General features: G+C 40.0%; 1 protein-coding gene across 1 annotated transcript in view; it reads right to left on the reverse strand.

Annotated features, from left to right (window-relative positions):
* Window positions 1–15,326: 15,326 nt before the first annotated feature.
* LOC140656874 (protocadherin alpha-2-like) overlaps window positions 15,327–25,193 on the reverse strand; it is a 106,114-nt gene continuing 96,247 nt past the window's right edge. Inside the window, 1 exon segment of the mRNA XM_072873103.1 lies at window positions 15,327–17,350. Within this exon segment, the coding sequence (XP_072729204.1) occupies window positions 17,040–17,350 (311 nt within the window). The 3' untranslated portion in view covers window positions 15,327–17,039.

The raw sequence follows: 25,193 nt of genomic DNA on the forward strand, positions 1-25,193 counted from the left end.
TTGGTACTTATTAATAACCATCACCACATATTCAATAAGTTATTTTAACAATCTTATTCTAATTTAGCTGTAAGTGTACAATACCATGGAGAGGGTGCCCTATAGTCAAGGCCAAGGGCTCCTGTCCTTGATGAGCTCAGTCCATGAGGTGAAGGTGATCAATTTTGAGAAAGGGGAAGCTGGAATCAAAGGGGAAAATTCTTTCTTTACAATGCCTAAATTGAATGTTTTCTCCTTCTATAAGTGTTTCAGTTTCTAGATAGTTCTTAGCCATTCACTTGTGCACTGCATCGTGCTGGGGGTGTTATTTTCCCAGGCTGCTACATGTGTCTTGGCCTGTTGCTTGTTTTCTGTTTTCTGCTGGGATTTTTTTTGTGTGTGTGTGTGGGTTTTTTCTTTTTTAATCTCTTGATAAGCTGCTGCTGTTGCTGTCCCCCCACCACCTTACAGCAAGAGCAGTCTTTTCCGAGCTTTCCAGGGTGTGCCTTTTTAATCACCAGTGGCTGATCACCAATGATCAACTCATTGCTGACTTATATTTCTGGGGGCTCTGTTTCAACATGTGCCCATATCTTCAAGGCCTTCACTGCTATCCTATGTTTAAATTGTGTATTATAGCTAAAGACAGTAGTTCAAGCTGGAGTTCACACATAAAGTTCTTGTAACAAGCTGCTAACAAACCTAACATGCAGGGACTGGAGTCTGGCACAGTTAGTATAAAGCCTGAGACATGTTCCTAGCAATGGCAATACTACTTTTACTAGGACATCAGGTACAAAAATGCTTATACACTGTTTGATAGTTATGCAATATGAGCATGCTCATGTTTGAACTCAAAACAAGATGATATTAATTATATCCTGCTTATGGAGCTCCTACTTCCAGGGGTGCAACAGGCCTCTGATTTGTCTACAGCCACCTTTAAGCCCCAGAATTTTCAAAAGCTTCATCTTCTCTAGAAAGAGCTATTGGTCTCAAGTGCCTTGTCCAAAAATACAAGTACTCATTACACTAACGAAGAAACAGTAGGCTTATTTACAATTTACATGACTTCATCCTTCGAGCTGCTCTGTTTGAATTAGTGGTTGTCCTGGTTTTGGTGGGGATAGAGTTAATTTTCTTCCTAGTAGCTGGTATAGTGCTATGTTTTGGATTTTAGTATGAGAATAATATTGATAACACTGATGTTTTGGCTGTCGCTAAGCAGTGTTTACACTAGTCAAGGACTTTTCAGCTTCCCATGCTCTGCCAGGTGCACAAGAAACTGGGAGGGGGCACAGCCAGGATAGTTGATCCAAACCGACCAAAGGGCTATTCCAACCATATGACGTCATGCCCAGTATATAAACTGGGGGGAGTTGGCCGGGGGGTAGCGGTCGCTGCTCGGGGACTGGCTGGGCGTTGGTCGGCGGGTGGTGAGCAGTTGCATCACTGTTTGGTTTTTTTTTTTTTCTCCCTTGAGTTTTGTTCCTCTCTCTCTCTCGTTGTTTTCCTTCTCATTACAATTCATTATTATGATTACTATTATTTTTTTCAAATTATTAAACTGTTCTTATCTCAACCCAAGAGTTTTCTTACTTTTTCTCTTCCGATTCTCCTCCCCATCCCACAGGGAGGTTGTGAGTGAGCATCTGCGTGGTGCTTAGTTGCTGGCTGGGGCTAAACCACGACAGTGGTTTACTGTCTTTGTTTTTCAGTGAGGCTTCTATGTTTGCATTTTTTACAGACATAAAAACCTAAGTTGTGATTTAAAAAACTATTACAGAAAAGAAGAAAGACACTAATCCGGAAAGTCTGAGAACAGCTAATTGTGAATATAGCAGTCTTCAACAGCATAGTTTCATACCTATGATTTAGAATAAAATTATTTAGAACAATTTGCAACACTAGGGACTAAGCAAGCAAGCATAATATTTCACAGATTTGAAAACAAAGGATTTTCTTTTAGAATGAGTATTCAGAAATAGCCAAGATTTCTTAACTGGTGCTGGTCAGAAAAAAGCATTCAAAAGGCAGTGTTCAGACGCTAGACCAACATCCACCTATGTAAGGTCCCATCTTAGAAAAGCCCTCCTAAAATTTTTCACAGTAAGAGAAAACAACTGATTTCTTGAATGAAATAACTTCTGCATAATGAGGACCATAACCAACACCAAATACTACTTGAAACTTTTTTCTGCAGTACAGAGCTGGTGCTCTGTTGGTAACCGTTTCCTGATTCTAATGCAAGAGAACTTCATCTTGTGACTTCACATAATTCCTCATCACTTTTCCGATGTGGTCTTTTAAAATGTATTTTCTTAAATTCAGAACTTATTATCACCATCTTGGAACTGAGTAGCATTTTTTAAAACATCAAAAGCTATCTGGAAAAGCCTTGTCCTGCGTCTCTCTTCCGTTTTTGGTATCTTCAGTAAATTTGTCAGAGCATCGGTGATCAGCACAGCCTTATTTGTAACCAACGAATCTCAGTCAGAATTGTTGCAATTTCTTGAGACATTTATTGCATTACTTTAGCCAGTTAAGTAGTTGGTTACTTGATCTGAAGTACACACACACTCTCCCTTCTGAAAAGGGGAAAAGAAAAAAGACTTTGATTCTTTAAAAGAGAAGAATGAGCATCTGCAAGTGACAATTCACTTCTAAAAGCACTCAGAAGCATTGACCTCCAGGAATGTTGTTCTTCTTCGTTGACTGTAGAGGCAGACCGGTCAAGTGGCTTTGAATAAACTTGTGGCATTGAAGAAACAAAAAAGCAGCTTGAATAACTATTCCACTTTAAGGTGTCTACAATTGGAAAGAAGAAATCCAAGCTTTCACAAAGTCATACTTCTATAATTATTTTTAACTATAGGAACCACCAGATTGTTTTTAACCGCTTACCATACCTACCTAATACCTAGTCTTTTTTTTTTGAGGCAGGGATACTACCAGATTTTGAAGCAACAATCAGTTTGAGATTACAGAGAAACACAATTCTTCCCTCTTTTTTGAAAGAAAAATTACCTGTGAAAATCACAGACAGCTTGGTGTCTCTACTATTCTTAAAACTGACGTTTCTTTCATTTCCTCTTTCACCTCAGACTCTACTATGCCCTTTAGGGAAGGGAACGAGCAATTCTGTATCTTTTATAGGTTGAATCAAACCGGATGTTTCCTAGCCTAACTGAAACATTTTGACTAACTAGTATCAATTCAAAGCATATGTTCCTCAGCTGTTCCTCCCACTGTCTTTGCAGTTATCCTCCCAGCCCACGTGCTTTTTGATGTGATGTGTTTTCTCTGCAATATTGCTACCAGACTTAAGGAGAATAAGCAAAATTAAACGATTCATTTTCTTTAAAGCTAAGATTCTTTAACCTTATGTGAAAGCAATTTCTTCTTCTTTTAAATTCTTTTTTTCCCTAGACAAAATATAGACTTCAAATGCAAAAATACTTCTTCCTTGTTGCAGTCAAGAGCTGCTACTTACCAAAAAGCAAGAGCAAAGGTGGAGATACACCTCCAGCTCACTCATCATGAAAGGTACAGCCTTTAGGACTGAGATCACAAGGTGAGGTCTGAGAGTGGCTGATGCTCTGGAGACAGATTCGGTCCAAACCCTTCCATGAAATCATGTTCTTCTCTGACACTGCCAGTTCGGAATGATAACTAGGGAGTTGAATATCACGGGATAAATTTCATTTTCTTCCTTCTCTCTTTTTCCCCGCCCCCTGCCCCCCGTTTGAACAGTAAACCTAACCACTTCCAAACAGTGATTTCAGAACCTAAATTATTACAAGCACTTGTGTCTTATAAGGGGAGCAAACAAATTAATGTTACACATTTATTTACCAAAAAAAGGGGGGAAGAGGAAGGAAGATATTTAAGCATCTTCCTAATATTTAATACTACAGCAATCCTCCCATCCCAACACTTAATAAATTAGTTTAGCTTTGTAGCACAGCAAATAAGGAGGCTGGCTTACGTGCACACGAATTTACTCAAAGGATTCACAGCTGACAGCACACATCAACTCTTGACAGAAAAAGTTATCGCTGAGCAAAAGTGATTTTTAAAAAAGACAGAAAGAACAGAAAAGGAAATCTCTCCAGCAACTGAAAGAGCATCTCCTCCAATGTAACAAGGAAACCCCAAATACTTTTCCAGCTGTAACAATATGCTTTCATCAGGCCTCACTCAGTCTCCCCATTGTCACTATTCAGGCTAATAGTGTCAATTGGCATAGGCTTTGATGAGGTGCAGATATTGCAACGCTAATTGCCCATTAGGCTTTGTGCTGCCCATCCTTGGGTAATGTTTATTAGTTGTTTAAATGACCACTGCCTGCTATTGTTATCTACTGAGCAATGTGGTCCCTAGTAGTTTTAAATTAAAGGTACAAAGCAGGAGGTGGAAAAGGAAAGCCAATTAACCCATCAGTGTCCCACCACAAATCCAACATATCAGACCTAACATGTATTTACAATGCACTAGTGCAAGATTCTGAGGGTTAGAGGACTTCAGGTGCAGAGGTGAAAGCATTGTCCCAGAGCCTGGTGGAGAATGCAGGGCCAAAAGACAGACTGCAGGGATATAAAGAAAAGGCTTCAGAATTGCAAATACCAGGAAGTGTACATTACAGAGGTGAAAGCACCGTGAGCAAATCTTTGCTATCCTTGCCTATTTTGGAGGATATCGATGTTTAAGTTCAACCTCCCACTAGTAGAACTATAAATAGGTATTTTTGTGGCCCAAGACAGTCTTTTACATTAGAGGATGTCCTACCTGTTCACTCATCTTTCAATTTTTAAGTATTAGAAGGAGATCTTCACAAGCTTGAAAAATCATTCTCCCAGGATTCAAAAATCTAAAAAAGGACCTTCAAATTCATAGCCAAAAATACTGCTATCCCCCACAGAAATAATAAAATTTGAGCTATTAGGTACTTAAGATGTGGAGCCTCCAAACACTGTTCAGTGGCTGGTTTTTTCTCTCTTTTTTATGTGACCAAATTATTCTTTTGCATTTTTGTTAAAAGCATTTTTTCCACTTCCTCTATCCTCAGCGTTTTGACATGGAATAACCTTCTTTCCTAGTCTGCAATATATTAAGCTGTGCTTTAAAAGAAGCTCAGCTGCCCGTTAAATGCCAAAATCTTTTGTAAAATAATTTATTACCTTTTAAAAAATTACATGAGTGAGAAGTGCATTACATAAAACATAAAAGGATTGAATTTTAAAGTCACAAAATTAAGAAACTAGGTTAATAAAATACATAAGATTTCTAAACTGAATCAAAACAATAAGCCCAGCTGAGCAATTCTTTTGTTCCCAATAGTATTTGATTTCCAGATCAGCTGTTTTGAACAACAACAACAAAATCATTAAATGTGTATAAAATTGTGTTTCATTGTTCAGGATGGGATCTCCCACATAATACACCCTGGCAGTGTATGCTCAGTGGGACTACCAGATATTTTCCAACAGTGCTGGACTTCTTAAACAGGCAGCTACCTAAACTTGCCCGTTGGATCATTTCTCTAACAGCAGTATGCCCATGCGGCCGCTCATGCACTCATTTCTTTGTAGGATCTGATGTGGTCATTGCCTGCAGCAGAAACGTACAAAGAACAGATGCTTTGTTATTAACATTGCTCGGGTGGAAAAGAAACAGTGCCTATTAATGCCTTGCGTCTACATGTGCCTTTTCTTAGCCATATTCACAGTGAGTCACGAAGATCGTATATTAGCAGAAAAAAAAGCAGTGTTATGATCACAGTGACCTTGCTGGACAAATTTGAGGAAGAAGCTCATCTATGCAACTGTAGCAGAAAATATCTTGTACTGACTGAGGAAAGCAGTATATGTAATAATGTACTGTTTTCAAAGCATGCCAGTGAAGGCAAACTTGCCCCCAGCTTTTATCATGGCATGTTATATTTCATTACTGTTAAAAGCTAGAGGCTGATGAAAGACCTTGTACCATTTGCCCACTGCACGATCAGATTCCTAAAATAGGAACTGTTATTTCATGCTTGTCCTTGTCACACAGAAGATGATCTTGACAGCATGTCTACATTTTGAAAGGGTTGTCCTAAGTCACCAGTCAGCCAATGTGAACTGCCACATCTCAAAGAGCTGAAAATGGTGAAATGAAACATTCATAGTTCAAAAATCAGTATCTTTAACTCTTTCATTTCTCTTCACATTTACAGAAAAGCTCCATTATCTACAAATCGCTCCCACATCTTTTCATGTGTCAAAAGCTCCAATGATTCTCTAATAATTTTTGACACTTCCTGTGAGACTTTTTCTGAGAATAGGACAGTCATGGCTCTTGAGAAAAAAGGAAAAGTGTGTCATGTATGTAATTTCATATTAAAGCAAACAGTTCAGAAGAACTGTACTGATTATGTGAGCAATTGCAAATGAAACCACTGCAAAATTTCTAGTCTCTTAGTCTTTTACACCAGGGACTGGGGAATGAGATACTTGAAAGTAGGATTTAGGACTCAGTTTGCAGCTGCACGTACATGGCCTTGACAATTAGATTTGTGACATTTCCCTACCTCCACTAAACTGCATTTGGCAGAGACATTGTATTGAATATCACACTTCACTGTAGCCCGAGTGAAACATTTCATTAGAATCCTAGCTTCAGTACACCCCACTGTCAATATAAGGGTAACTATTTATGAGATAAGAAACAAGCCCTGAGAAGCTGCGAGAGCTTCAATCTACAGAGCCTTGAAGGGGATGAGAAATTGCTAGATAAGTATCTGCCAAAAATGACTGTAAGAAATGAGAACATTTCTAGACAGGTTTCTAATGTGCATGGATTTTCACTAGCAATTGTTATTTTATTAAAGTATTGGCCCAGAAGCTTCACCTGAAATAGTTGTTCTACTATGTTAAGTATAAAATAAACGTCTGCTGTGATGACAGTCCAAACAGATAAAATACTACAAAATGCAACAAGTGAGTGTCTGTTTATATGCATTTACATTTTTGCTTGTGTAAGTGAACCTGGAGCTGATGGCAGGTGAGATAGATATCTTTATTCAAGAACAATACAAGAATTGTCTCAGGTCCCTTCAGTGACTGATTATTTTAACACCTCTTGGAACTCTGGAGAGAGACCAGTGAAAGAGGCCAAATGGCAAGACCTGGAAAATTATAGGGCAAAGGGCCTGAAACTTGTGCCAGGAAAAATTAAGGAAAGACTGGTACAGTATGCAAGCAATAAAGAATAAAACTATGGTTTTATGAAAAATGGGTCTTGTCAAATAAATGCAATACGAGGACGAGAGGAAATGGCGCCAGGGGAGGTTTAGACTGGATATTAGGAAATTTTACTTCACTGAAAGGGTTATCAAGCATTGGAACAGGCTGCCCAGCGAAGCGGTAGAGTTGCCATCCCTGGAAGTATTTAAAAGACGTTTGGATGAGGTGCTTAGGGACATGGTATAGTGGTGGTCTTGGTAGTGTTAGGTTTATGGTTGGACTCGATGATCTTAAGGGTCTTTTCCAACCTATACGATTCTGTGATTTTGTGATTCTGTAATACAATTTTTTAATGGATCATTGGCCTGATTTATAGAGAAAAATGTGCTAACAAAGAAACCCGATCAATTTGTGTGCCTTAGTTTTACACAACAGTGATCATATATAATAAAGCTATAAACTGGCTACTAAATGTCCTACAACAGATAGAATGCAGCAAGTAAGTGTAAATCTTTCTCTGGGATCTTCTGCGCATCTCCAGGGTATTTCTTCTTCACCAAATGCTGCTAAATTAATAATGTAGAAGAAGATATAAAATTATTTAAGGAAAAACATGCAGATGGCACATACTATTAGAATAGAAAACGAGACAGTTAGGTCAACTATACAGATTAACCTGAACTGGTTTGGAAGGTGGAGAGCAACTGAGACACATATACTTTACACATCCAAAGGCATTATCTTATATGACCAAGAATGTAGGTCATGTGTCTGACTAGAGGAATCATATCCATAACAGCCACGTACTGAAAAGGGCTTTGGACTAGTTCCAACCGAACCAGTTCCATTGGGAGGCTATGCTCAATATGTCAGCTAGGATTGTCCCTGGATGTGTAAGTGTTGCCCATGCGTGCCAGGGAAGGATTCGGACGCTGGCTGATGGAAGTTAGGGATGTTTGCCTTCTTGGCCTGTGTCAGCTCTTGGCCATTCAGCTTTACAAACGGCTAAAAACCTGTGAACCATCAGTTGCCCAGAAAGAAGGTACATGGCTTTTCAAACCTTCAAACCTGAGACAGAGCTTGGGGTAGGTGGGTGGGTAGGAGAGCAGAAGAGAAGCTGACATGATAGGCTTAGACAGGAAATGTTTGGACAGTCTCTTCATTTTGAAGGTGTGTCTGGGCATGGGCACAAATCCAGTCTTGCCGAACTTGCCCAGTTCTGCATTTTAAAACAAGTTTTTGGAGGAGGCTAGGGGACCTGGACTAGGGCAGGAGGTAGTGCATGGTTTTCACCACCAAATTTCTTTATTTGTTTTGACAGAGTATAGAAAATACAGAAAGATGTAATCTCCTCCATGCATTTAAAAGAGGACATAGGACTTGTGGTTGAGCTAACTTATCAGAGGAGAAGAATGACAGCCCTGACCTCACCGAGCTACACAGACATGAAGAGACCTTGGGAGCTTCCAGGATGGGCTCAAACAAATCACTATTTGCCATGTGGGTGGGTGAGCATCGAGGCAACTGTCCCATTTGCCACCATAATACCACCATTGATTGGCAGCATATATGGATTTTGTAGCCAGCTTTATGCCTTTACACGGAGCGGGTACCAGCAGCCCAAAGCCCACTGGCACCTACAGTCAACAATATAGATATGTATAGTGGAGCATATACATGAGCTTGCGGAGTGAGGTCAGGGAGCATGGACAAGAGCCTCTGGGGTTAAGCGTTTTTAGTACATACCTCTGTGTTGGGGAGGAACAAGACTTAGCGTAACATAAAAATTTTTCAGATTCTACCCTGTGGGGTGTACAGCTGTCCTGTAAGTGTTCATTGCACAGTGTACCATTTGGGCTGCAGTACACCTGCAGTTTGCCTGTGACCTATTTATTATTTTATACAGCCACAGGATTCTGGTAGGCACTGTGGCAGTGAGTGCTTCACCACAAAACGCACTTGCTGTAGGGGTTTCACTTTGTAAGTTCATCAATGCAGAACTAACTGCGCCATCAACATTGATCTCGTTGTGAAGGCTTTGGTGTTATAGCACTGCAATATCCTGTTACTTCCAGGTTGCTTTGCATTAGCCTGTGTGCACACTAATGAATGCCAGCACCTACATAACTTGGCTTTGCAGGTTCACAGGGGGAGCCCAGCAGTGCACAATAAGGGCCTAAGCAAAGATATTTGACAGGAGTTTTAATTCTTTCTTAGGTACAAACAACTGGAGCAATATAACTCACAGGTCAGCAGTTCCTGCCATCAGCCAAACAGCATATTTGACAGCTTTGAAGATGATACGGGCTGTCCATTTGTGAAAGCTTGCTTGACCCAGGGAGCCATTAGCAAGATCTATAGGTGGAACAGCCCCTCCCTCTGACTAAAAGTAAGTGCATTTAGTGCTCTGGGGTTGACCTGTCACACTTTGAATCTCTGGTATCTTCTAATGTCATGGAAAAATTCACTCACATAGTACTCCCACTATTTTCTGACTAATAAATGTCTCCTTGCTTGGGCTGCTGGCCAGAATCTGACCCTATGTGGCCAGCTGAGACCTCCCTTGTGTGTGTGAAGGGAGCCTGAGGATAAAATAAAACTGGTTTCACCTTTTTGTGCCATTTACTCCCTGAGAACAGAGGGAGGTACTTGCGCCTGCCAGTTCTGAGTGCAGTCACCCTTCAGGGTAAGATGCAGCTCATCTTCAGGATTGCATTTATATTGCAACTGCACTGAAGTAGATTAACAAGAGATTGTTACATGTGGCTTTGGAAAGATCAAGGTAGCTTTTGTGATGCTTGGTGGCAGCTTAATTCAGTCCCACAAAGAAATTTCTGAGTCTACAGGTAGCTGGTCTCACACAATTTACACACCCTTGGGGTCAGGCAGCTCCTCTTTATTGTGTAAACACACATAAGGAGCTTTGTGGATCACTTCCTCAAATATCAGTACCTAAATGTTGCATAAACCCCTTTTAGGCATCTAAGACGACAAGCAGAATATCATGGTTTTAGGCTTGTCCCTTACCTAATATGCAGTAAAGCCTGCACCCCAGATAATTGCCATGCTGCAAGGTAGGGGGTTGAGAGCAAATTCAGCAAAGTTAAGCCCCTTCATCCTGTCACCACGCAGTCCTGGTGCCAGCTGAAGCTGCCCACAGCTGGGCTTCACAGCGTCTGGGAAGGGCCAGGTTGGCATAGCTGCTCTAGGCAGGTCCTGAGCCTGCTGTGCCAGCCCATGGGAATGAGGTCTTCAGTCCTCACTGAGCCTAAGGCTGTTTGCACCATAGGTGATGAAGAGGAAGTTAGACATCAGTCAGTAATGGCTTTGACAGTGCACATAATCTGAGGGTGGGGAGTGGTGATATTTGAAAAGCCATAAGCCCTAGTGTACACAACTGATTTGATTTGTAACTGCTTAGCACACTGTTTCAGAGGTAGAGAGACTTCAGGTAGGATTCTTTAAACACTGATGGAAGGAAGTTCTTCAAGGTAGAGAGTGATTCATGTCTTCCTAAAGGAGGGCTATGATGCACTGGGAGCTTAGTTAGGACATAGGATTACATCTACACACATTTTCAGTCTAGTTTTCCTCAGAATTACACACATTTTTCCCACTGAGGCTGCACTGAGTGGAATTTGAGTCCTAGAAAAGCTGAAGGATTTATCTAACAGGAATACTATTGCAAAGATAAAAGTCTAGGGTGGCTGTGATTGATGTGATGTAATAACTATTAGCCTTGCCAGGCTTCTTGTGTGGTGCCATTCCTGTAATTAATGGGCAAGGACTTTCTAATTCTCCTCAGTGCTGCTCAAAGGGTGCCAAACACTTGGACCTTCCATAAAATATTACTGAAGGAGCTGGAACAGGGCTGCCAGGGCCAGCTCTAATATTATGTCATCTCAGCGCTGAAGCCTGCAATCAGGTGTAATGCCCCAGCACTGATGCAATACCCACTGCTGAGTCCATAGGGCAGCCCTTCAGGGTCTCACGTTTAACAGGAGATTCAGATATTATTCCTGCTGGAATGGAGCACATGGGCTTTCACCCTTCACTTAATGCAAAGCCCCATAGGTGTGCCCAACACACGATCTATGTGCCTTATTGCAATGGTATGCCTGTAGCATAACTTTTCCCACCTGACAGCATACATGGAGTGATCTCTTCATGACATGTCCCACTCCCCGCCACCATAATGGAGCTCATTATGCTGAGGGACAAGTGACTTGAGTGGTTGGAGTTACAACAGACTTATGGATGCTCTATTTGGTACAAAGGCCAGCTTAATACCTCCAACTCTTTGTCAGGGTCCTGGTTCTGAAATATTTTTCAAGCCTAGCATGTCTGTTTTGTAATATGCTCCCGACATCAGTTCTTAAATGTCAATGAGTTACTTGCTGTCTTTATTCAGACAACAGTTACATAGCTCTGGGCGCCACTGGCGGGCAAGCATTTTTAATTTTTGCCAAGCTGTGTGGCTTCTGAGAGATGTTTACTTCACTACATCTCTGTCATCTTTTGATGTTAAAACTTGTGTCAGAGTGATTGCATGGAGGCAGTCCTGGGATATGAAAGGGAATCCACAGTACAGTGTAAGATATGCTCTTCTCACCATGTGGCAGAAGCAATTCTGTGGTACTTCATGCTGAAGAACTCCTTTCATTAGTTCTCTAAGCCAGCCAAAGGCACCTGAACAACACATATTCCAGAAGTAGGTGTATAATGTCACCATAATAGCATCACCTTGAAAAATCAGATGCATTTGTATAATAGGCTTTACCTAAGCAGTATTACCACTGACAGTAGGTGTTGCAGTATTCTGTATAACAACATAATCAAGTCCCATATTATTATATCTATCTATATAATATGCTTGCATACACACACACACACGTCTGCAAATGCAGAGCAGTATACTGGATCCTCTAGTGAGGACTGGAGGACATAGAGAGGAGAAAGAACTCACGAGAGTAGAGAGTACAGCATCCCCATACCAAGAGCTAACAGAAAATTAATTTATATAGTAGCAGTATTGATTTTCTAGTATGCTCATTTAAGCTGCACAAGGTCATTAAAATGTGATAAAGCAGTTACTTCCATTACAGCTATTCTATGCACTTGTGGTATGTCCAATTGTGTGAGTACTGTGCAAAGCCAGCCACTGAGGCATGTGTGAGCATCATACAGGGCCTAATATATACCAGCTACCATATCAAGCCCTTCATATACACACCTTATTATTGCCTTGCTTGGAGCCCTCAGCCTGTCCTATACTTTGTAGGGCATACATTTGCTTCATGCAGATTAAACTATGTGTGATATCAAAACATTGTTCAGCTGTTCACTCATTTCTCCTTCAGAGACATGTGAAGGAAGAAACCAAAGGACTTCAGTGTACACTTACTCACCAAAGCCAAACTTTTGATCAAAGTGGTACTTCTGCATATTTACAGAAGCCTTACAGAACATGGGACTCTTGGCACTGTCTTAAAAAGTGTCTGTGTCAAGGAACAGCCAGTAGTTTCCAAACAATTAAATAACAGGAAAGCTCAGGAACCTAATCATTCTTTAGGACTCAAATGAGGATAATGGCTCAGCTCCTTCCTTAATACTTGTCTTACACAAGATCCACAAAACTGCTGCTAGGGGAGAATAGGATAAGGAAGGAAGATTGTACACCGTTTATTTTACCCAGTTGTTGACACAAACTTGGCTATAACCTGGATTAAAATAAGTGAGGCCAATTGTATAAAAGAAAAGCAGTAATTGACTTTACATCTTAAGAATGTAATTACAGTTTGAGAACAGGCGATTTTAGAAGCACAAAGCTCTAACTGAAGTGTTTGGTGGCATGAAGCAGGAAGAATCATGGACTCATTTTGTACCTAAATATGTTACATATAGATTAGGGAGCTAATAAAATCAAGTTTCCTGGAGGAAATGCTATTTATTGGAACCTTGAGACTGTTAAGCCCCAGAATGAGCAGGTCTAAGTTTTTGACAAGCCAACATGAATTATGTATCCTATAGAAATTATAGTCACTGTATTATGTACTAATAAGCACTGTTCTATAAAGGTAGCTTACTCACATTTCTCCTGGGGAGAAAGTAAATTAACAGTGTAACAGCTTTTTAAAAAAATGGAAGTGGTTCTTGGAACACATCAAATGACTGAAGAAGAAGGGGAAATGAAAGATGATCCTAAAAGATATCAAAGTTGGCTGCAATTAATTCCATAATGGATATTCATATATGAAATTTGGGAAATGCATTTTGGGTTAATACCATTGGAAAACGTTAATTGGATCCCCCTCCTGTGATGTGCAATGACCCAAATACTGAGTGGAAAGAAACTGCACAAGGCTAAGTCTTAGAAGCTTAATGTAAAATGCAGTATCTTTCTAATGACAGGATGTAATTAATATACAACATAACTCAGGCTTAATTGTTATAAAAGCCCAATGGTTTTGTCCACTGATCTTGTATGCATAAAAACCAGACTTCCAAAGACAATATGCTCAGAGAAAATATATGGATTCTGAGAGGAATAAATTGTTGAAGTGGTAAAACCCCCCGAAATTGTAATTTCCTTGTTAACAAATTCTGCAGTGTATTTTGTCTGGCTCACTTCATTGTCAGCAAGAGGACAAAAGAAACTTCTGTTTCTTGATTCTTGTTGGTCTTGGCCACCACCTCTGATCCTCAATTCCCATTATTGTATGGTATTTAAACAGTAATCCCCAAAACTGTGGCAGAATGCGCAAATTCTACCCCCCCGCCCCACCCCACCCCACCCCACCCCAGTCCTCTGAAAATACTTCATGCCAAGGGTTGAATGTCACTGGTATCATTTGTATACCAGTTTTTAAATGGCCAAATTTCACTTACGACATCTTAGCATTCCAGTTGCACTACAGGGTTGAAATATGGAAAAATATTTTTAAAATGTGGTGACGTGCCTGATTCAGTCTTCTGAAAACACAGTGAATCTGTGTAATGTATATTCTACTGATGCAATCCAGCCTCTTCTTAAACAATTCCAGCAAAAGCATCTCATCTCCTTCCCTCTGAGAGCTTTTTCTCTGTTCTATCAGACCTCCATACTGGAATGCTTATCTTAGATATTCTGTTTTGTCTACCAAGTGATGCAAGCATACAGTCCTCCTGCAGTAAGCACCTGCAACAAAGCCAGCACTGGCAAATATAATTTTGTGTTAAAATAGGCAAATCAGAGACACACTGCAGCTCTTGGTTCATTCTGATAGAAGCAAGCCTTGGAAAACCAGCTGTGTATGACCACTGATGAAAAATGAATAAATCAGATTGGCCTGTATAGAGGAAAATGCCATCACTCAAAAGAAAAACAAAATTATATTAAAATCTAAAAATAATCAAATGTTAAAGATTTGTAAGAATTAAATCTTTGTGCTGAATTTTTGCCAGAGGCATTGAGGAGAACTACTTTATGATGACTACAAAACAACAGAATCCTTCTGTGTGTTTAAGTTACCACTGTAACTCCAGTTTATGAACATTTTGGGAACTGTTGGATTAGTCACCAAATAAAAAGTAAGTCTAAAAGTACTTTTGCATAGCACATCACACAAAAGAACAGCTCCCTCCCCAAATCTCAAGTTTGCTCCTCTTGGCTAGCCTTTAAAACTGAATCAAGGATTCTCTTTCTCAAGTAGCATCTTTTTCATTGCCAGTAAAACAAGACTAGTAGCAAAATAAAACTCTACATAGACCACGTGAGGCCATTGGTGGTTCATGCTTCGAGATATGAATTCTTTTATTAGAGCTTTACCTTCTGTGATGTTTTAAGACTCGCTGCATGTTCTTAAAAAATAATAGGAATTGTCCTATTCTGATCTGTCAGTAGTTCGGAAACTTAAAACATCCAGGACAAGTCTCAAGAAATCCAGCTGTTCTCTTTGATCCTAGATTAGAGGGCCTGTTAGAAATTTTAGAGCTATATAGTTTCTTACACAGTTCCAATTAATATGACACTTGAGCTTTATTCTGTGAACATACAATAATGTAGAAAACTCCTTGGAATTCCCTCATCAGCTATATTCTATTTAAAAATACATGTATTGGTTTTATATCAACATCCTCAACCACATTCAATACTCCATTTATACCCTTAGGTTTAGTAATTCACAGAGCTTTAGCTTCACAGACTCTTACCAATAAATCCCAAAATGCATGCATGACTTGATTTAAGAAAGATATTTTACTTGTGTTTCATACACAAAAAACTGATAATCAACAGTGGCTTAAAAAATTAACACTACTCCACTTTTTCACAAGTGTACAAAAAAGAAACAATGAATTTACATTCAACGGTAAAGCTTACAGTCCACTCTAATAATAGTTGCATTGACATTCACATACACAAGCACAGGATAAATATTTCAGGATTCTTATAAGAGCATACAGCATACATACAGTACTTCAATTTTACATAATGAGTGCTAGTAGGGTCAGAAATTCATAATCCCATAGCAAAGTAAAACTAAAATCAGAAAAGGTTGTGTGGGTGGTAACACCAAGGTACTGTACAGAGCTAGCAGGTCAGTAAATCCATTTGTGTGAGGAGTTTGCTTCTGCTTCTTCATATTAGGACAGTTTGTTTGCAAAGGTGTATTCAAAGTGCAGATTAATGCAAAAAAAAAGATATTATTTTATTTATTAATACATGCAAGAGGCAGCCCCCAAGTCACCCGACAGAATAAAGCTGTTATTGGCAAGTGGCCGATATAATACAGATGTTTCAGGCAATTTTTCTAAAGCACTTTAATAGCAGCAACTGTAATTTATAATGGCTCTAGATTGACTTCTGTTTGGCTTAAAGGGCATAATATTTCTTTAACATTTACAGCTATATTTCTTTATAAATAAATATCTCAAATAACAAATAGCATAGTTAATGTTTCTGTTTTCTCTCTTTTGCATAAGTGTCATGGAAAAACTCTGACCTTTTCAGAGACATAATGTGCAAAATAATGTTAGAGTGGAAATAGGGACACAGAGCATCACAGTCAGTTACATTCCTGGGATGTCAGCCCAGCCCTTCTTACACTCTGAGGGCTAGCCTTGCCAGGGTAATGCACAGCTTTAAGGGACAATTTTCCCAATGGCTTGCTTGGTAAGAGATAAAATTTATGGTATCTTAAAGAGCTGTAAATGTGAGGTTTTATTTGCAGGAGTGTGTACAATACGTCATGTATAGGACTCAGTATTCCCACACAGCGACTTCTCAAGATTTGAAAAGTCTGGTCATCTCCTTTCAGACATTTCCTCCCCAGCCTGAACATCTTTGAACATTTGTGTTCATTAGGTGTTTCCTCTGTTGCATATTTACCAGCTCTTCTTGCATTTTATAATCTGATCTCATATCATGTAGCTGACAACTGCACACAAATACTTCCAATCAGATAGAGGGTGCACAACATTAAAACTTTTAAACCTGTCCTGTAAGTGTCATCAAGACAGGAGCACAGGAACCACAGTGCAGAGAGTCCAACCTCTCACTGGCTGTACTGTGAAGATTCTCCTTTTCGGCGTAGGAGAAAGGAAACTTGTGTCTGCTTTTTAGATTCTGAAAACAAGCCAGAGTGGAGAAAAAGAGTTAACACCAGAGTTAATAAAGCTTTTAAGACAAAACCTGTTAAGCAATTTAGACAGACACTGTGAATTTCCTGCTGATTTTCTCAAGTCTGTACATATAGGAAATTTGTTAACTGTAGGAAGAAGTTGGGAGTTGCTACATAGCAGAAATCTGCCATTATTACAAAAACTGGCTAAGTGGGTTCTTTCAGTATAAACCCCTCACTGGTCACTGTTCTCAGTGGTGCTGTTGCCCTTTTCTTTTTTCTCCTGAGTCTTGTTTCCCTTCTTCTTTTTCTTCTTTTTCTTGGTCTCTTCCTTCTTGCCAAACGTTATGAAGTCACTTTTGTCAATTTGGCTGTTTGGTGGCTCCTGCCGGATGGAGATGATTGCAGGAGATCCTGGGATAATGAATTTGTCTGGCAACTCACCAGGACCACCTTGTTTGGGATTTCCCGGTCCAAATTTAAAGGTCCAGCTGTTGCTGTTCACACCAGCTCCCACTGGGGGGGACACCTCTCCCGCCTCAGGTTCTGAAAAAGTCAAAACAGCAAGAAAAGCTTAAAGCATCATTAAATATAAGCACTCAGTGAGTATCAGCTTCCTATTTGAAAACTATGACTTTAGCCTGGCTCTACTTTGACTCTTGGCTGCCTGGCTGCTCATTTGGGTGTTATAGACTGCTTCTTGTCCAGGCTGCTCAATGCCAGTATGCACTGACTCACTCCACATACTGCTGGGCCCAACATGCTCTGGATCCCATGTTGTGCCTTGAAATACAATTGTTCTCTATGTTTCTTTTGAATTTGAATTGCTTGCAATAAGACATCGCTGTGATGCACCCCACTGTAGTGTTTTACAGCATGAAACACAAGCATGTGTATTTCATGGAACAAGGGTATATTTGAGGGTGTCAAGTCTTTTGGGATAGGGTTAGAAGAGTGTCCAGGGCAGGGGGAGTCAGCCTTGGCACTATGAACATCCATGCTGGATATCTTAGAAAACCATCCTGTCAGCTGTGTCCAGGATTCCTCATGGAGGGAATGAGTTGGTGCATCCCAGATAGCAATCTGAGAGCCAACTTGTGTGTATGTATGTATGTATGCAATGTGGCTGATCAGCAGACACGGCCCTAGAGCAAAAACAGGAGTGAACTGAATTGCCTGGGTAGAGATACCGCAAGAATCCTTCAATCATGGTGCAGAATCCGGTCTCAGAAATATTCAGTCTTCTTCAAGGCGAGGCTCTAACAACCTGTTTGCTTTTGCCAGGAAATAGGGTGACTCTTGTAAGAGAGTTGTAAAGTTTTTCTAAACTATGAACTTATAAGCAAAATGGGAAATTGGAAAGGGCTGGTGCCAAATTTGTGGTAAGCTGTCAAGAATGGTTCAGAAGTAAATAATACTGCAGTGAGTTCTCAAACCGGGAAAGTCCTCACTATTATGTTTATTTTTTCCTGCTGTAATATCACAATATAAAGGATGAAAAACACCAGACTGGTGACTAACTCTTGGTTCTTCAAATTGATGTGGTAGAATGGCAGATCGTAATATTTTATATAAGCAAATATAAAGTGAAGTTCTGTTCCCAGCTTCAGGCTTGCAGTATGAAGCAAGTTTTTAATTTTATTTCCATGATTTTACCAAGATTGAGCTAATCAGATTGAAATGTTTATGTATGTTGTCCTGATAAGGACAATTTTCTAGCATAATGAGATGCAACACAAATCAGGTTCTTCTACGAGAGAAAGTCTTAAAACCTGGCTGTTTTCTTTTTTCTTAAACTTTGAAAATTCTTTGTAATTTACATAACTCCCAATTTTGAATAGGAACACCATATTCATTTTAGTGTATCATTTTAAGTGTTTAAGGGATTGTGACCAGGGGAAAGCTCAATGCTTATGCATTGATATTAAAGCCCTCAAATCTGATGAAAACATTCTTGTCTACGCTCTAAAAGTGCAGTATCACAAACATAGGACCTGTCACACTTGTAACACTCCTAACCACACACAAATTCTTGCAATACCACATGAACAATGCCAATACCACTGATCTGATTAAGTCTCAACATCATTGTATTCTGCATCAGAGCTGTCCAGTTGAATAGGTAAAGATGTTAAGGGAAAGGAGGTGGAATCTGCATTGCTACAAGGAAGGGCTGGAAAACCAGCTGAGAGGGACTCCTTATCTCTTGGAAGAGGAGGCAAGGGCACAGAAAGAAGGAGAAGAAACAGAAGTCCTAGGTGTCCTGCTGGTGAAAGAGGGCAGGAAGAGGAAACAAAGCAGACAATCTAAAGGGAGATCTCCAATGTTCTGCCAGACCAGAAGATGCTATTCAGTAAACCTCAGCTACTGACTACTCTGTACCCCTGTAGTAGTAATGAAGAATATTGCATTAGCTTTAGCAGACATTTCCTGAAATGAACAGCATCTCCTGTACTTCTTATTCTTTTATGATTCTTCACCTTCTGTAATGTTGCTCGTACAATTTTCTATTTTATGAAATAAAATGTATGTCATGTGTGCTGACATAAGGCTCTCCTGGTTCAAAAGCTAAAGAACACATTTTGCTGCTTGACAATATTTCTCTTGCCTGGCAGCAAAATAAACACCACTGGAAAGTATGATTCCTTTCAAGCTTTTCCATACTTATGCAGTACGTCCATGTTACAGAGCCAAAGAAATGTGTATGCATGACACATCAGAACTGTCTCTGAGACCATCTGTGTAATAGGTTTGGCACACGGAATCTTTGTAAAGGAGGTGATAAGACTGCTTTTACAATGTGATGTTTAATCAAGAACTAGAAGACCCTGTACACTTCTTCTTCCCCTAAGACTGTATTTGATGATGAAGAAGATTTGACTTTGAGTTCATGTTCTTTCCAGGAACTGCTGAAGTTGTTTTAGTGACCTTAACTTCCCTAGTCTCAAATATCTTTTTTGAAGTTGTTATTATTGATGTGAAAGTTTCTCTATTTCATCAGTTGTAGCTTTTCTGTAAATTTCCTACAGTCTTAACTATCAGCTTCAGATTTTTTACATGTTTGTTGTTGGTAATAGCAATGTCCTAGCAAGCCCTTTCATACTAAATACATTAATATGAACCAGCTTTCATTTCTGCTTAATAAAGTATTTTGGTCAGGTATATGCCATATCGCTTTTGTTTCAAAGGTGAATGATGTGTCTCTTGGCCTTTTTCCAAATTATTAATCAATAGTCTTTCTCCAGCAATATAAAAATGTGAGCTTTCATATTGTACATAATAAATTAAGCCCTATTTGACAAATAAATCCTTTCTCTTTCCCAACAAGCCCATGCAACATTTATTCGAACAACATTGGCCCAGACCCAATGCTCTTTTCCTGTTCCTGGCAGGAAAAAAACAGCTGAAGGTGACCTCAAATCATTTTTGAACCATCCTTGCTCTGGCTGGGGAGAGCCCTGTAGCAGTGAATAGTCCACAAACTGCTTTGAAGTGTACAGGGTTACAACACTCTATGGATCACAGTGCCACCACAGCACACCTGAAGTGTGGTCATGCCATTCTGACATGACCATATTAGGCTGAAGACAGGACATGAGACAATGACAGTGACTTTATCCATTTCACCACAAAAATACAGCAACGTACAAGAATAGAGGGTATCCTGAAGGTACAGCATCTCTTTTTCCTTGCATGAAAACTCTTGACAGTCTAAGAGGGTGCACATACACCTCTGCATTATTGAAATCTAATTCAGAACAGGATACTGACCCTTTAATCTGGTTCTGCCTAGACAAATCCACTCACCAGAAGAAGTCAGTAACATTTATCACAAAGCCATCTGACCTAATGTATCCAAACACAACAAACCCATCATACCTACCCTGGAATCATGATTCTGTCAAGCTAAAGACTAAGGAGGTTTGCTTGCATTTTCTCAGCCCCTGAATATGTTTGTTGTCCGTACAAAGTAAGCATTTTAATACTCCTTAATACTCACTAATCCAAAGGAAACTAATTATCCCTACAGCTGTGTGGAGAGCTCACATACAAAAAGCCAGAGACAGACAGAACTTAATGAGTTAATAGCCATCATTTCCTATGAGTGGGGCTTCAACAGCCTCCTCAGGAAATTTCCCTTCTGTGTGATTGATAAAATGTGTGTTTATCTGTATTGGCAGGCTGGAAGGTCAGAGTTCAGTTGTATTAACAATGTTGTATGTTTAGGCATTTCATATCAAAGATACATGTCACTTACCACCTAGTTTCCAAAGCTTCCTTAAACATCTCTTCTGTTTCTTATCAGCAGGAATTTTACAGCAAAACTTTACACTTAGATGCTATTTTACATTTAACAGGATTAGCTGTACTTCTTTTGCCTATTTTCTGAGTCTTATTAAATGTTTTAAAGTTGTTTATTAAACTTAGAGGAAAATCTAAATAAAGCAAATCTGCCAGCTATATTTATACCACTTAATTTAAAACATTCCACTTCTTCCTACAGCTACACTGGGGGGGTTTGCCAGAGTTCCTACGTAAAAGTGCAGAGTCTGGCTATTTCCTGGTGTAACTCAAAGGATTACTTTGGAGACTGCCCCTTCACTTTATTCTCAAGGAATACAGCAGTCTTCATGTTCAATGATCAAATGATTTATTTTTAAATTGCAGGCACGCAGCAGAACCCAAAATCTAGACTGCACCCGCAGCTCCTGATGCTTCTTTGCCTGTGTGTCTGCATGCTAAAATGGGAGATGAACTTTTCACTCCTTCTGCTTCCTCATACTTTCACCAAAATACAAGTGTCTCAGTAGACTTTAAATGGAACCTAGGGCAACAGAGACTCTGCAGTCAAGTAGATCATATATTTAGTTGGGAGGAAAGGACTTCTAGGTCGTCTTTCAAAGTACTTCTTTTTCTATCCGGTGACTGTTGTCTGAAATGCACAGGCAAATCTACATACAAAAAAACCCCACATCCTAAAATCACCTATCTGAAAGCTTGAAGCAGTAGGGTATGGTGTCTAGCTACTTTTTTCTCTTCCAGAGGCATTTACAAGTCATATGCTGTACTCCTCTACCTCTCACAGGACTTGAAAAACACACCAATCTCAGTCAATAGGACTTGTTCAACAAGTCCTAATTGCTCTGAAAGCACCTGATTTCCTACACATTGTCAGGCAGAAAGTGTCATGTGGATGTCATAGGCTCCAAGATCCCAGAAAGGGTGCAGGTGAGCTGTGTCACCTTGCTGAGCACAAAGCTTCTCACTGGCATGCTCCACGCAGTCCTGATCTCAGCACACAGGTTTTTCAGTGGTACCTAACTCTCCCCATGCTCTGTGCAGGGAGCCCAGGCACCTACTACAAGAAACAGGGTCCCTAAAATTTAGCTTGTAGTAGCTGTAGGCACCTAAATTTTTTATCTTAGATGTCATCCACAGAGTAAGGTATCCCTTTTCTAAATTCAGCCACCAAAAAAGTAGGCATCCAATCTAAACTGTCTAATTTAGTTCTTGCTATAATCTACAAAGAGAGACAGACACCCTCAGAAGGCAGTTCAACCCACCTAGCTTAAATGCCTATTTTTAGATGCACTGAATTTTCTTTGTTCCTCTCCTCTCTCTCCTGGAGCTGTATTACCTTTGCTTCTTTAACTACAGATAAAGCCCAGACAGCCAATTTAAACTAGACAGATAACTTTTGGGTGGCTATTGCAAAAGGAGATGAATTCCACCCTCAGGAGCAAGCTAAGCAGCATCATGGCTTGGGGGATGTTGTACTAACGACCATACCTGAGTATTTAAAAAAAAGAAGTTTGAAACTAATCTCTTTAACAGTGACAGCCACGAAAATCCTGTGCAACTATTTGCAAGATGAGGTCACTTTCTCAGCCCTAATCCCTTCATGGGATTTTCATTTAGACAGGCATTGGCATCTTCTGTTCAGAAATACCTGAGAAATCTCAGCCATATTGTTAAGGTTGTACCATTTCCACATCTTAAAAGGCCACATTTTAGTTATGACAGCAATAACACCAGTACAGGTCTTGAGTGATACTCTGCTGCAAAACTGCAAAGTACAGGTCTGTCACTGAGATTCACAGTGCTGTCTTTTCAGATGTGGCATTTGCGAATTCACTCAATTAAAGGGTTGGCTTTCATCAGCTTGTAAAACCGTCCAAGCTGATATGTAAGTGGAACAAAGTCGAAATGCTGAGTGATGGGTACAAACGGTCTGAAATTGAGATGTCTTCTAAATCTGGGGCAAAATGCCTGCTCACAGAACATGTAATCACTCAGCCCACAAATCAGATATCCCATCAGGTCTGGGCTAAGACTGCAGTTTCTATCTCACTGACATTGTTGTCTCTTTCGGGGAGGCCACGTGTTTTTTTCCTGTCCCTATATAGCCCCACAGCTCCAATCTGGTGTTTACTAGGAACAGGTGGTGCTCACTTCCCATAATGTGAGCTGGCCATATATTCTGAGCGTCATGTACATAGTCTCTACCTCCTATGTCTCTGCTGCTTTCTTAAAGAACCTTTGTCAGAAGGCGGCTAACTCGTGTTAGAACAGATGTGCCCCTGCTCAAGGGGGAGAAGAGGAAAGCATTTCTGTGCAGCTCTGTCTCCCTGCAGAGACGTTTTTGACTGTGTGACATGCTCAGCCAAGACAGCAGCTTGCTTTCACTCTGTTCCACCCCTCCCCACTCACCACTTTGTCCCTGTCTTGAAAAATTTGCTGGCTCATGGACTCAGGAGATAATTTAGATAAAAGCTTTCAATCAAACCATCTATTATTATTACGTTTAAAGGAAATATTTTTCAATATTATTTTTTTTCTGGACACCAGAACATGCAGATTAAAGCCACCGTGAGACTAGGAATACCCCATCATTAATCACAGACCCTTCTGTCCACAGGTCAGAGTAGCAAAACACATTAATTAAATGAATTTATTTAAAACTGAGATCAGGCAATAAGCAGGAAGCAAATTGCAGAGAAAGCTAGTCATTAACCTGATTTCTCTCTTCCCTGCCTCCTCTACTGATGCTGTACTTACTGCAGCTTCTGCCTCTGGCAAGCTTAATGAATATTCACTGTTATAAAGAGTCTGACATTCTGCACTGTTTCTGAAACAGCACATCAAATGCAAACAGCGGGCACTGAAAAACCCTCTCTGTGTCATTTGGAGGATGTCTACAGACATTCTGACTTCACTGATCATTCCTAAGCCTTTTTGGGATTAAAATGCCCATTTAATCCTTTGTTTGAAAAACAAACAAACAAAAAAAACGAAGCCACAACCAACAACACAACAAAGAAAGCAAATAAAAATCCATCATCAGCATGATAAAATGACAGATACTGAACTGAAAGACTGAGAAATTATTCAGTCAGAACAAAGTTGAACCATTTTAACTATCAGTTTGCCAAACAATCCGAACCATCTCTACAGACTGTCAATTTGGAGTCTTAAAGAAAAAAAACAAATAATTCTCACTGTCTGCCCTTCCATCTGTTTGACCTGTTCTGCACTAATGACTCAGAGACAGGAGGAATGAACAAAATGGAAACTTCTCTCCACCAAGGAGCCTGTAGCTTTAATCCATTGCTTGGATTTAAAGTCAGTAACATTAAATGGGGTAATTATAGCACATACGTTGTTGGAGATACATAACCCCCCACTGCTCCAACATCCAGATACAGGGGGGTTGGGCACAGAGGTGGGCACAGAGGTCACTTCCAGCTCAGTCTCAGGTTACTGTCCATGCTGACATTGAAACTGAATTTAAACAGAGATTAGCTACCTCATTATAAGAAAACAATCTTACATGGCTGTGTATTAAAGCAATTGTCTCAGCTATCAAATAGCTCTGCCAGCATATTCTGAGATATGTGAAAGCAAAAATTGATTTGCTTGCTACCACAGCCTGCTGTGGCCAGAGCACAGCACAGGCTAAAAGGCTTCTTGCAGCTGCTGAAGAAGCAAACAGAGCCCAGTGTCTGCAGCCCCAAGCTCCTCTCACTCTCTTTTCACTAAAAGAGGCTTTTCCTCCCACAAAAACATCAACTTTCTCAGGTAACACCCTTCTAGTGCTGTACTTGTGCCCAGTCCTGCTCCCACTGGTAGAATTTGTCTTGGAAAGCATCTGTTAGTACTTGCTCAGCACAAGCTTTAACCTTTTCCTCACCTGAGGACTAATCTGCTGCATCACTGAGAGAGCATGCACACACATCCAGGATGCTCCATATCATCTTTCCAGCTCTAACTGGACACTGGACTCTGGGGGATGCAGCGTATGAATGTTTGTGTCGCATGCAGAGCTTGTTAGGAAGACACTACTCAGGCAATATAAGGTAGATGGACTTCTGTTTGGGCATTTCACCAT

This window comes from Ciconia boyciana, chromosome 9, assembly GCF_034638445.1.
Source record: "Ciconia boyciana chromosome 9, ASM3463844v1, whole genome shotgun sequence".
NCBI lineage: Eukaryota > Metazoa > Chordata > Aves > Ciconiiformes > Ciconiidae > Ciconia > Ciconia boyciana.